Raw genomic sequence first — 12,522 nt, forward strand, 5'->3', positions numbered from 1 at the left:
TCATGCATTTTTCCTTATAGGTACATACAAAGAGAAGAAATAGGCTTGAGCAAAGGAAGCTCAATGACTTGGTTTATGTTACAGAAAATTAGAGGCTCAAGGAGAAGAAAAACCAGCCAAAGAAGGATCACATCGCTTCGAAAGACATGGAGAATAATTCAGATTGGCTAGTTGGAGACCCTGACACTGAGGAGGTCTTCCTCGAAGAGGGTTTGATCTGGGAAATGGTCGAGGAGGATTTGGGACGAGCTCATGATCCTAGGAGGGCCACTCGAGCAACGGCTTCTGCTGGTACTTCACACTCACAGAGGGAGATAGAGAAAGAGGAGGAAGATTTAGAAGAATCTATGGAAGAAGAAGCATATGTTGAAGAGGGTGATGAGTTTGATGATGACGGCCTCGAATCCGATGCAGATGCAAGCAATAATGATGATGATTCTGATTCTTATATATGTCCTCTCTTCTTTTGTAGTATCTTTATTGCACCATCTTGGTTTGGGCTTTAGACATTTGGATTTTGGATGTTAGATAGACTCTTTTTGCCTTTTTGGACTATTTTGCTGTCATGCCTTTTTCGACTATTTTGTTTTGTGGTTTTATCTTTTGAAAGTCAGTTGGTTGAAGACTTGGAGAGCTGTAGACTTGAATGTTGTGGTTAATATTATGGATATGAAATATGGAAAATTTGAAAGTGGGAGACCATCAAAATATCATTCTTACATAGCCTATTAGACTTTTATATGTTTTGCATAGTTTAAATTTTGAAATTTTGAACAAATTTATTATCAACATGTGATATGTCGATATGTCATATGTTTGTTATAAAAACGTATGTTACAATATTTTTAAATGCAATAAATTACAAAATTGACAGAAATGTATGCATGTATGTGCATTTAGACAGCAAATATATGTATATATCTTAAAAATTTGTACTATAGGGCGCCTGAGGTTCTGGGCGCCCGCCTGAGCACTGGGCGCCCGCCTGAGCACTGGGCGCTAGGCCAGCCGCCTACGGGGCCAGCTAGCGTTTTTTGAAACCTTGATAGGTATGGCATTACACCCATCTCCCAAAAATGAAAGAATTGAAAACATACTTAAATATAACTACTATGGACGCGGTTAGCATGTGGCCAGCCCGCATATTGTAGAAATGCAGGCTTGGCAATAAATATATTTTTAAAATATAATTTGATCCTCATTTTTAGAGTATATCTTTAACATGGAGATCATGAATACAAAAAAAAAAATAGAAAACTAGAAATAATAATTATATGAAGAAAACACTTGGACCGTTAGTTACAATTGTTTTTAGATGGACCACCTATTTGCATCCATCTTTAAGATGAATACTTTATACCTCTGAACCGCATATTGTAGAAATGTGGTCCAGCCCGCATGAAACAATTGTTCAATTACTGTTCCACCGCATGTGCTTGGGAGTTGGAATATGCAATCCACCATTTTTCAAAATTAACCAGCCAATGGAGCAGAAAACCACAGATAAACATACCATAGAAGTGAGATATTAGTTGTACAGCAAGATGCTCCTGCCGGCAATCATCACCACTCTTAACTATGAGCTGCAAGAGACACAAAAATAATAAGAAGGCGCCAAGGGTATCCAAATAATTAATATAAAGCACATAAACATGAAGGGCCGCGGTTCCTAAGTACAGATACCATGCACATCTCATACACAAAAAATTGTGCAGAAGAATTCAGCCTCCTAGGAACTATGCCTACAACCAATCAATAATGCTTTATCACAAGCATAGAACAACGCAATAAAGGTATGGGATAAAATCAGTAGTTGTTGCAAGTAGCAATCCTAAAGTTCTTTAATAAAAGAGTAACTTCAGAAGCCCATGGCCATTATCCACCAGCTTAGTGAACAGAGTAGGATATTTGTACAACATTTGTTAAGTTCCATTACAGCAATACAAATGCCTCATCAACAAGCATAGAAATACTCCAAGACCAAAAAGGCACGGGACAAAATCAATAGCTTTTGCAGGCAGTCATTCTAATTTTCTATATTATAAGTCAATTCAGAAGCCCATTCACATTATCCATCAGGTCAGAGAACAGAGTAGCACAATCTTACAACATTTGTAACATTTATTCAGCTCCTTTACAGCAACAACAGTAATAGCACAGATAAACATTGCTAAAGCAACAGTAGGCCATATTTAAATGCATCCAAATAATCTTATCACATATGCTATGGATTGAGATACATAATCAAAGCAAATAACCCTGGATTGACAAAAATAAAAAATAAGATAATAACAAGTTGATCAAAGGCTGCAGGGCCCCCCAAACTCATCATGCCAATGGTAACCCATGTTCACTGCTCAAAAATTTGAGATCAAAGTACATGCTGCTTCAAATAGCATATCAGAAATTCAGTATGACCAAAGAATTTTCTTTTTCGAGAAAATCATCATTGCAGATACCATACTTATTTTTCAATCATCTCACTTAAATTTAACCCTCGGTACCCCAGTTCAAGTGGATCTCTGCAGCTATGCTTATTTAGCATTCAGGATGGGCTGGAACCTCCCAGAAAACGTTGTTGTATCTACAAACATTGTCTTTACACTATTTCTTTTTTAGTGCCTCTCCCATCATGTTTGATGGCCGCACTAACGCACAGGGAACGTGCAGAACCGATTTACAACAGGTGAGGGCCATTACTCTCATTTTTTGAATGAACAAATTTTAAGGAATTATCGTAAATTGGGTAAACCTCAACGATCTAGAATGACTAAAGAATCCAGCACCCCTAAAATAGGTAAGACGTGAAGCACATATGAATCCATACCATCCTAGGCCAAAACTTATTAAACCTCAAGATATACCATAGGTCATCAAAGCCCAAGCTCTACTTCTAAAATGCATTTTGAGTACATGACATCAAGACCATCTTTGTGTTGGTTTATAATCTTTGGCCACCCACCTTTCATGTACCATCAATCAGGAGATGAGATGAGTCTCAATGTTAACATTACGAAAAAATATAGAATTAGAAGTGTGAAATGATGATCTTTCTTGTGAAATTCTTTTAATAAGCCCAGCATGTCACCACTAATGATGAATATTTTCTTGTCAAAGTTTCTTTTAATACTGTAACAAGACTATAATACCCACAAATATAAAACCATAAAAAGCTGGATAGAATCTCAACTTACAGAACGGAGATCCCAGTCAGGTGATTTTCCATAGACGGAAGCGTTCCGTATCCTCTCTTTCTTCACCTCCCAAAGCTCACCAGACAAAGCATCAGTAGGTTTTGGAAGACCACCATTTGAAACCTGTTTTGAAATAACACACCAATGCTATTTGATATACAGATGCCCTGTAAAAGATCAACTATATAAACTAAGATGTTCACGTAACATTACCTTTGACTGTGCATCTGCTGAATCATCACCAACTCTTTTAAGAGGAAGTCCAGGCGGTGCCTCTCCTTTCTCTGCGGCAGCCTGGACACAGACAAGAAGAAATTTCAATGACAGGCTTGACCAACATATTTGTAGGAATTTATGCAACCAAACCAAAAACTATTTTGACTAGATCACTGATTAGGAATGGATACACCTAACGAATCATTCAAACTGATGTCCATAGAATTTCAAGAGATATCGCAACCACAAACAGAGTAAAAATAACAATTGTTATCAAATGTATAGATTTTCTTTAAGGCAACTTCCATTGCAAGAAGGTCCAAGGATTCAAAAGAAATTCTAAAATAAGTATGATAAAGAAGCAGAAAAAAGAGAACTAGACAAGGCATGGAAAAGTTCCTCATATTGGGTAATGTAGTCTTACTTATATCAAGCAGTTAACCTGATATGACATTTGTATTATGCATGTTGAAAATTTAGTCTGAAGAGTTACCAACCAAAACAAATTGTGGCAGGGTGAATGATCCTACGCAGCTTCATGGAGGACTAAGCAAGGTACTTCACGCTATATGCCAAGCCTATGATCAAAGGATACCTGATGAGTCATGTTAGGGACGTCTTTTCAATTTTTTGACAAATGTGCCAGAAACATCTTTAGAGTTTCAAATCTAGATGCAACTTTTCAGTCCAAAATGCTCCACAGATGTGCATTAACTTTCCCGCATCTGTATAGCTTCAAGGGGTACTTGTAAAAAGCCATGTAACTGCAGATCTCATATAAAGACTAAGCCCTGCTGATATTTATTAAACGGTACACTCTGAGCAGTATGTGGTTTTGAGCACTTATAAAAGGCAATCGATGTACAGACACAGTATAGGAATGAGAATGACGAATTTGCAGCAGAGCTTATGTTTGGGTCAATAACAAGTCAACCACATTTCCTTTTTTTTGGATCTTACGTGTTATTGTGAATAACAAGAATACAATTCAACTCATCTAATCTGCGATTCAAGCAATACTTAAGGCCCAGTTTGCACACTCCCGTGAATGTACTACAGAATAGCTTAATTTGAGATTTACAGTGAAGCAGGTTTTTTCCTCCTAAATATGTGGGCTACATCATTTTCCAAATAAGCATGGAAGAGAAACGTGCCTTACTCATGAATAGCTGGAGCAGACCAAACAATGCCCTTTATTATTCATGTATGGCCAGGGGAGAGAGTTTCAAAAAACCAAGAAGCCCCTGCTAGGAGGATTAGTAGCTCGCTCAGCTGCAAAGCCAAGCTTAAGAGTTTCGAAAAACTAAGAAGCCTGCTAGGAGGATCAGTGGCTGAGCTGCTTACTATAGTATAGCATAGCGAGCAGCGAGTCAGTGTTAACAAAGGAACCTGCGAGAGAAGCGCACCCATAAGGATTAGTAATCCTTCTATAGGAAATAGATTACTTGAAGGTGATCAATGTTCAGAAAGCAGATGCGGCCGCCAAGTACCTGGGAGGCCCTAAGGGAAGGGGGTTTGGGTGGGGGCCATATATTGTTTTGTGTGTGTGTGTGTTTTGCGAATGTGTGTATGTGTTTAGTGTGTGTATGTGCATGCAATTGTATATGTGTGCGTGAGGTCTCACATGAAATTCTTAAAAATCATCCTCTTCTTTTCTTTTTTTCTGTTGATTTGTATTTGAGAGAGAGTTCTTGAACACTTGGAGGATACGTCGAGAGAGAGGGGGACCTCGAATCGAACACTTGGAGATCATCTTCTTCTTTTTCTTCTTCTTACATGTAAAGAGGGAGGATATGGATCCAAGTGTATCTTTGTGTATATGTGTGTGTAAGAGAAAGAGGCCGTGCATCAAACACTTGGAGTCCATCTTCTTCTTCTCAGATTTAGAGAACACATGGGCCCGAGAAAGAGAGAGAGAGAGAGAAGGGCAATACTTGGCTTTATTTTTGTTTGGGTGGATTTGAATTTCTATTTTTTCCTTTTTTAAGGGATGGCACCAGGTGGGCGCCCAGACCGCTTACATGCCCGCCTTAGGCATGCCCGCCCAAACTGCCTACACGCCGGCCTTAGGCATGCCTGCCCAGACCCCACTGCCTAGGCGGGCAGCCGACTTTTTCCTCACTGAAGGTGATAAGTTGACTACAGCTATTCTTCTTTTAAAAGAGAGCTTATATGTCAACTGAAGCTTTTTTTTTTGGGAAACATTTAGTATAACTCTATAGAAGTAAAGTGTTGGGTACTCGTACCCAATATCCAACATCCATATGTATTCCTCGAGATTAACTGTTCCCACTTCAAAATATAGTTGGCCATAAAAGCTGACAACGACTCAGTCCCCAACATCGGCAAATAAATAAGGACATGGATGATGAATCTAAGTTATTATACTTTTACCAAGGATATAATATTTTCCATTTTTCTTTTTATTGATAAGCAAAAGAGAGAGAATTTTCAAAATACTCTTTATACTAAGTCTTTTAAGGATGCATACTAAGTCTTGTTGTAAAGATCAAATAAAAATCAGTGCCTTTCTTCTTTGTACATAAGAAAGTTTTATCCACATCACAAATGAGTAGCAAATATGAGAAAACTCAAAGATAAACATTAGGGTTTTAAAAATCTCCAAGTCGACTTGGAATCGCCGGAATCTACTTGGGCTTCCCTGGGTATAAGGTCAATCCTTGCCCGTCCCAGTACCACCTTTTGATATGAAACATGGAAATAAAATAAAAAAATTTAAAAAAAAAAAAATTCAACTTTTCTAATCTTCGTTTTTCAACCCATAATCCATATCCAACTCCATTTGATTGATTTGGACATAATCAACCCCTCTAAGACCCAAAAAACTCCTCCCTTGGATCAAAATCTGCATTTGAGTGAGATTATTTTAATGAAGTCTTTCACCATGTTTTTAGCCCAAAAACCTAATCAACCTTTCTTGCAAAATCCCTCTCTCATTTCTTAACCAAATCACCTACAATTTGATTCAGAATGTTGGTATTGTAACCATCCTGCCAACCTCCATAACAATTTATTTGTTTAAATAAAAAAAGAGGAGAATTTAGGAGTTCAAACTCTACGACAATTTTAAACTCCAAATAGAAAATCTTCTATTTCTCTCCAATTGTTTCACCAAAATTATTCAAAATTTCTCCCAAAATGTACCTACCATATTTGATCTATACCCTAACAAATTACCTTGAATCAAAATCAAAAATGACTAAGATTGATTTATCGTTTTTTTTTGTTGCCATTTCTTCTGCCATTTTCTAATAAAAGTATTTATTTATTTTAATTTTTTAATTGATTTTGATCAAAGAAAGGAAATTCGGCCGCCTTGCCACCTAGGAAGCCATTTTCTCAAACTGCCTAGGCATGAACTAGGCGATATGTTCCAGGCTGGTACATCTAGGCGCCGCCCAATGCGTAGGCGCCACCTCCAACAATCGCGACCGAGGGCGGAAAATGCCCCTCGGCCATTGGGTAAATTTGTCATCCCCCCCCCCTAAAAAGGAGGGGAAAAGGTTTTGGGGGCCATTCTTGCCCCAAAAAACATTTTTAGTGATGTTTAGAGTGAAAAAACTTGAAAAAACCAAGAGTTGAATATTTTTAGATAGATCTAAATTTTTTTCAACCTCCTTGAATGCCTAGGAAATTAAAGGATATTCATCCCCAATCTTTTTGAGGCTTGCAGTGGTTCTAAAAGAGGAGATTTGGAAACTAAAACTTTCCAGTTTGGACCGATATCAATTCCATTTCAATAAGGTTGGTATATTTAAATATTTTTTATTAGGTTGTGTATTTTTTTTGTTCACAATGTATTATGATGTTATTATTTGCTTTTTCTACTTTCTTTTGATACTTTATGACATATTTAATATGTTATCAACTATTTGGTTTATTATTCACCCAAAAAAACAGAACTACGAGGATTATTTTCCCATTTTGATACTTAGTTTGGGTCTTTGGAAAAGCAATTCAAAGGAAAACATCCATTGCCACCAAACCGAATAAATATTTTTTTCTATGCATGAGTTTACTTGTATGATTCATAAACCATAACTTTTATCCCCATAATTTTTTTTTACTACCTAGTAATCAAAAAGAAAAAAAAAATTTACTACCTCATTTAACAATTGCTTATTAAATAATTGCATGAGTAATACGTTTTTTCGATTTTATGTGTTATATCCTTGCAATTTTGATGTGTAGGTTTTACCTAGATTTTTTATTTTTTTTCGCTATGATCATGCTTGCTTTACTTCATCCTTGGATTGTTAAGAACTAAAGATAATAAGAGGTCAATGAAACAATTCTTTCTACTTCATTTCCTAGTTGTAATTTTTTTGATGACCATATTCTAATAATTTTTGGATCACTAATTTGAAAGTTCAAATATTTAGACTAGTAGTTGTAAATTTATCTTGCTTTTGTGTTTGTATTTACAATTTTCACTTCTCATAAATATTTTCAAGCTTGACTTTGTTGTTTTTGTGTAATTGATAAGTTGATACTTTATAGCTAAAGGGTTGTAGGTGAAATGTCTTCCTCAAGTTCATGTAAACAAACTGATCTAGGTTGGAAATATGGATATTGTCTCAACCTTAATGACAAGAATAAAGTAGCTTGCAAGTTTGGCAAAAATGAGTATAATGTTGCCATTAGTAGATTGAAAAAGCATTTGGCAAGCATAAGAGGAGACATAGCACCATGTACTCAAGTCCCTGCAGAGGTCAGGAAAGCGACGTTGGATCATTTAGAAGGGCTCCAAAAGAAGAAAGAACAAACCAAGAAACAATATCAAGACATCATGACCTTTGTAAATATTCATGGAAGAGACCTCAAAGAATAGGGCCTATTGGTACATTATTCCACCATCCCGATCCCGAGGTGGCAGTTTCCGAAAAGCAGTTGGCACAGAGTAGTCTAGAGAGTCAGTTGAAGAAGCAGGATAGAGAAAGGGTGAATCAATATGTGGCTCGATCGTATTTTCAAGCAGATCTACCATTTAATACTTCCAGTTTGAGTAGTTTCCATGCAATGTTAGAGGCAGTGGGGCAGTTTGGTCCAATATATAGGGCCCTACACCTTATGAGCTCAAGGGGGCCTTTGTTGAAGAAAGAGGTAGGATAGGTGGTCGGCGAGTGTTATGAACTTATTAGTTAATAATCCCATGAGAACAATATTTTTGAAGTCCGTGGACATATCCGATAAGAGTCATGATGCGGCTTTCATATAGAGTGTTGTAGATCAATGCATTGCAGATGTGGGGGAGGCACATGTTGTGCAGGCTGTCATAGATATGGCTAAGGCCAATATGGCAGCTGGTAGAATGTTGAAGATTTTAAGGCCGCACATTTTCTGGACGCCTTGCACGGCTCAATTGTATCGATCACAGTTGCTGGGATCGGGAGGGGGAACGGTACCTAGAGGGAACGTGAAATTCTAGAAGATCTTTATGGTTGGGAGCGCCATTCGTACAATTCACATGTTAGGGATGAGATTCCTAAATGTTAGGGATCAAAATTCCAACCTTTTGGGGATCTTGATCACGACCTGTTGGGATCTTGATCCCAACTTTTTGAGGATCTCATTACCAACCTTAAAGTGTATGATAATCTAATATTATGTATACTCTTTAAAGTAGGGATCTCATTATTGATAGCAAGCAAGCAATTGTATACTCTTTAAAGTAGGGATCTCATTATTGATAGCAAGCAAGCAATTGTATACTCTTTAAAGTAGGGATCTCATTATTGATAGCAAGCAAGCAATAGTTGTGTTGCTAGTTGGCTATAAACAAAGAAAATCATCAGTTTGGTTGTTGTTTTGGTCTTTAAGGTTAGGATCCAGATCCCTAACAACATGAATTGGGATCCCTATGAGTAGAGTTCGAGATTCCAAACTTTAAAAATCGAGATCCCAGAGAGATCCATTTCGGGAGCGGCAGACTCAAGATGCTAGAAGGGATCGCCTAAGAGATCCCAATAACTATTGTATTGATTTCATACAGTGTATCAAAAAGCGCTAGGCGGGCGACCAGAGCCTGGGCAGTTGCCTAGTTGAAAAAAAAGAAAAAATCCCAATATACCATATTACAAGTTGAAAAAAAGAAAAAACAAAAAAGATAGAAGTCGAAAAGAGAATTTTGATAATCCATATTGTTAAAACAGTAAATTGTAAAACCATACAAGCGTAGGATATAAAAGTCAGCACTCAACACAACAGAAATATACAGAAATTTAGAAAATATACAGTCTAACAAAAGTCAACACTCATGACTCAACAAAACAGTCAACAAACTCAACACTCAACACTCAGCAGTCAGCACCAAGAGGCAAGAGTCTTCAGTCATCATCATCATTATCATCAGAAGGAATATCAATAGAGCAAGCCTCATCATATGCATCAGAGTCGAGGCCATCATCATCAGAGTCATCTCTCTCTTTAATATAACACTCGTCCTCCTCTGTTTCTTCTGAATCTGCCTCTTCCACCTCCTCTTTTTCTACCTTCCTCTTACTAATATGTGCAGTCTGTGCAGATGAGGCCCTAGGAGTCTTGGCAGCTCTACCCTTTTTTTTATTCTTCTCTAAACTCAAATATTGTATAATTTCCTCCTTGGTAGCCTCAAGAACATTTTTACACGGGGCAACATCCCCCGTCATACCGGCAACGTGTTTTTTAAACCGGTAAATGCCCCCATTAGTATCATTTCCACAATAATTACATTTAATATAATTTTTATCACTTGGATTCGAGTTATAACCATACTTTCAATCCGGATCACCACTCCAACTAGAAACTGGAGAAGATACTTCCATAGAACAAGGCTTATTTTCATCCGTTTTTTGTTCTTCAAAATTCATAAGATGTCTAATCTCATCTCGAACTGCTTCAAGAACCTTTGTACAAGAAGCAACATTACCTCTAACACCAGCAAGGTGTTTTTTGAATCGACTAATACCCCCATTGATATCTTTTTCATAAAAATTACACCTTATACAATTTTTGTCATTTGGTTTTGGGTTGTACCCATACTTCCAACCCGGATAACTTTTTCTAGGAGTAGCAGAAATAGATCTATGGCAAGGATTTTGTTCTTGTTTTTGTTTTTCATCACTTAAAAATTGCTTAATCTCCTCCTTAATAACTTCAGGAATATTTTTACAAGAGGCAACATCCCCTTTAATACCAACAAGATGTTTCTTAAACCGGTTTATGCCTCCTTTTGTATCTTTTTCAGAAAAATTGCATCTAACACAATTTTTGTCATTTGGATTCGGGTTATATCCGTATTTCCACCCGGATCTCCACTCCGACGAACTCTTGAAGAAGACATCTCAAAATAAAACAAGCAATCTAAAAAATGCACTTACTTTGGTTGCTTGAACTCCAAACTTTGAGAAACACTTCGATGATTCGATCCAATGAAATGTAGTTTTTTTGGAGGTTTCTGTTACTCTAAAAGGGGTTCTGGTGGGTTTAGGCTTCAAATGAAATTAAAAGTCATCATTATTAACTGTTATATCTTTGAAAAAAATAAAAAAAATAAAAAAATAAAAACTTTTCCACCTCTGGGCGGGGCTCAGGCACTGGGCGACCGCCCAGGGCTAGGCGCTGGGCTGCCGCCTAGGCGGCCGCACAAGGACCACCTCCCAACTTGGCCACCTAGGCCTGGGCGATGCGCCAAGGCTTTCTGGACCGCCTAGACACTGAGCGGTCCGCTTTTTAAATCATTGATCTTATGCTTGAAAAAATTACCACAAAGAAAGTGGTGCATGAGATATTAGAAAAAACCAAAGCTATAACAGTTTTTATTTATAGTCACATCTATGTTTTGCCAATTATGAGGAAGTTTACAATGAGATTGACTTCGTGAGGCCGAAGGTTACCAGGTTTACCACTTCAACATGGTTAGATCCTTGTCTCTTTACTTATTCAAAGAATCCAAAGACAGGAATGGAAGGGGATGGAGGCAAAGGGGAAGACATTGTTATGGCACTCGGGTTTTGGAGTAGAGTTCGGTTTTGCCTCCATATTTTTGAGCCACTTGTGAAAGTGTTTCGCCTTGTTGATAGTGAAAAGGAATTCGCAACGGGGCATATTTTCAAAACAATGGAGGTTGCAAGAGAAGAAATCAAGTGGAACTTCAAGTAAGATGAAAAAAGATATGAGCCCATCGTGAAAGTCGTAGATGATAAGTGGGATATGCAGCTGGAGAAACCCCTCACCTAGCAAGATACTTTCTCACCCCTACTTATTTCTATTCTGATCTTGAGAGAGAGAGAAATGTCAAATGTCCTAGACAACTGTGTATCTATGGAACTTGACTTGTATCGTTACTCTATAAGGACACTTAGGATGGACATCATAGTAAGGCAAAGGATGAAGATATATCCATGTAAGTTGAAAATGCATGTCATTTAAATTTAACTTGCCTCTACTTTTTAAAATTCTAAATTTACTCAGATATATGTATTCTACTTATTTTTATTTTTAAATGTCTTATAGCCTCTTGGTGGACCAACCATGGACAAATTACTCCCAACTTGCAAAAGATGGCACAGCGGAATTCGAACTTGACTTGTACATCGTCAGGCTGCAAGTGCAACTTCAGCACATTTGAGATTCAAGTGTACTTGATGTCAGATGTCGACCTTGTGTTGCTAGTGATGATGAAACTCAACTTCATGTTCATATTTGTGGGGTGAAGAAGACTAATGTTTGTAATTTATGACCTTTGATTGTCAGATGTGGCTTTTTATTTTGACTTATGAGTATCTGTTGTCACTTGCGACTTGTGAGATTTAATGGACATCTCGAGTTGCTTTAATCTTTTAATGTTTCTTTTGAGTTTTAACTATTTCATTTACAGTTCAAACTCATGTATGTCTATGTTTGATCTGTATGTCTGACTTCTTAACAATATATTATATACAAAACTTACTTATTAAATAAGAAAATGCCAATTCTTTATATAATAAAAGGGGGGGGGAGGAGGGGGGATGGGGGAGGGCGCATGTGGGGGGGTCCAACGATCCACAAGGATCTGCCCCTCCCCCCCGCCTTTGTGTCCGAACACCCGCCTAGGAGTTCATATCCACCTTCT

At 37.5% G+C, this 12,522-nt stretch overlaps 1 protein-coding gene across 4 annotated transcripts in view; it reads right to left on the bottom strand.

Annotated features, from left to right (window-relative positions):
• LOC18433351 (phosphatidylinositol 4-kinase beta 1) overlaps positions 1-12,522 on the bottom strand; it is a 33,394-nt gene that overhangs the window by 10,400 nt on the left and 10,472 nt on the right. For 2 of the 4 annotated variants that reach the window (XR_016046765.1, XR_016046772.1), the window contains exons 7-9: positions 3,408-3,488; positions 3,191-3,317; positions 1,514-1,583 (exon numbers count right to left, since the gene is read on the bottom strand). Coding sequence is in view for 1 of the 4 variants with exons in the window: in XM_006843444.4 (XP_006843507.1) it covers positions 1,514-1,583; positions 3,195-3,317; positions 3,408-3,488 (274 nt within the window). In the remaining 3 variants the exon portion in view is untranslated. The remainder of the gene's footprint in view (positions 1-1,513; positions 1,584-3,190; positions 3,318-3,407; positions 3,489-12,522) is intronic. The other 2 variants (XR_016046769.1, XM_006843444.4) reach the window with 1 other exon arrangement.

The sequence above is a fragment of the Amborella trichopoda genome, chromosome 1, assembly GCF_054954075.1.
Source record: "Amborella trichopoda isolate Santa Cruz 75 chromosome 1, AtrichopodaSantaCruz75HAP2 v2.0, whole genome shotgun sequence".
In the NCBI taxonomy this organism is placed as follows: Eukaryota; Viridiplantae; Streptophyta; class Magnoliopsida; order Amborellales; family Amborellaceae; genus Amborella; species Amborella trichopoda.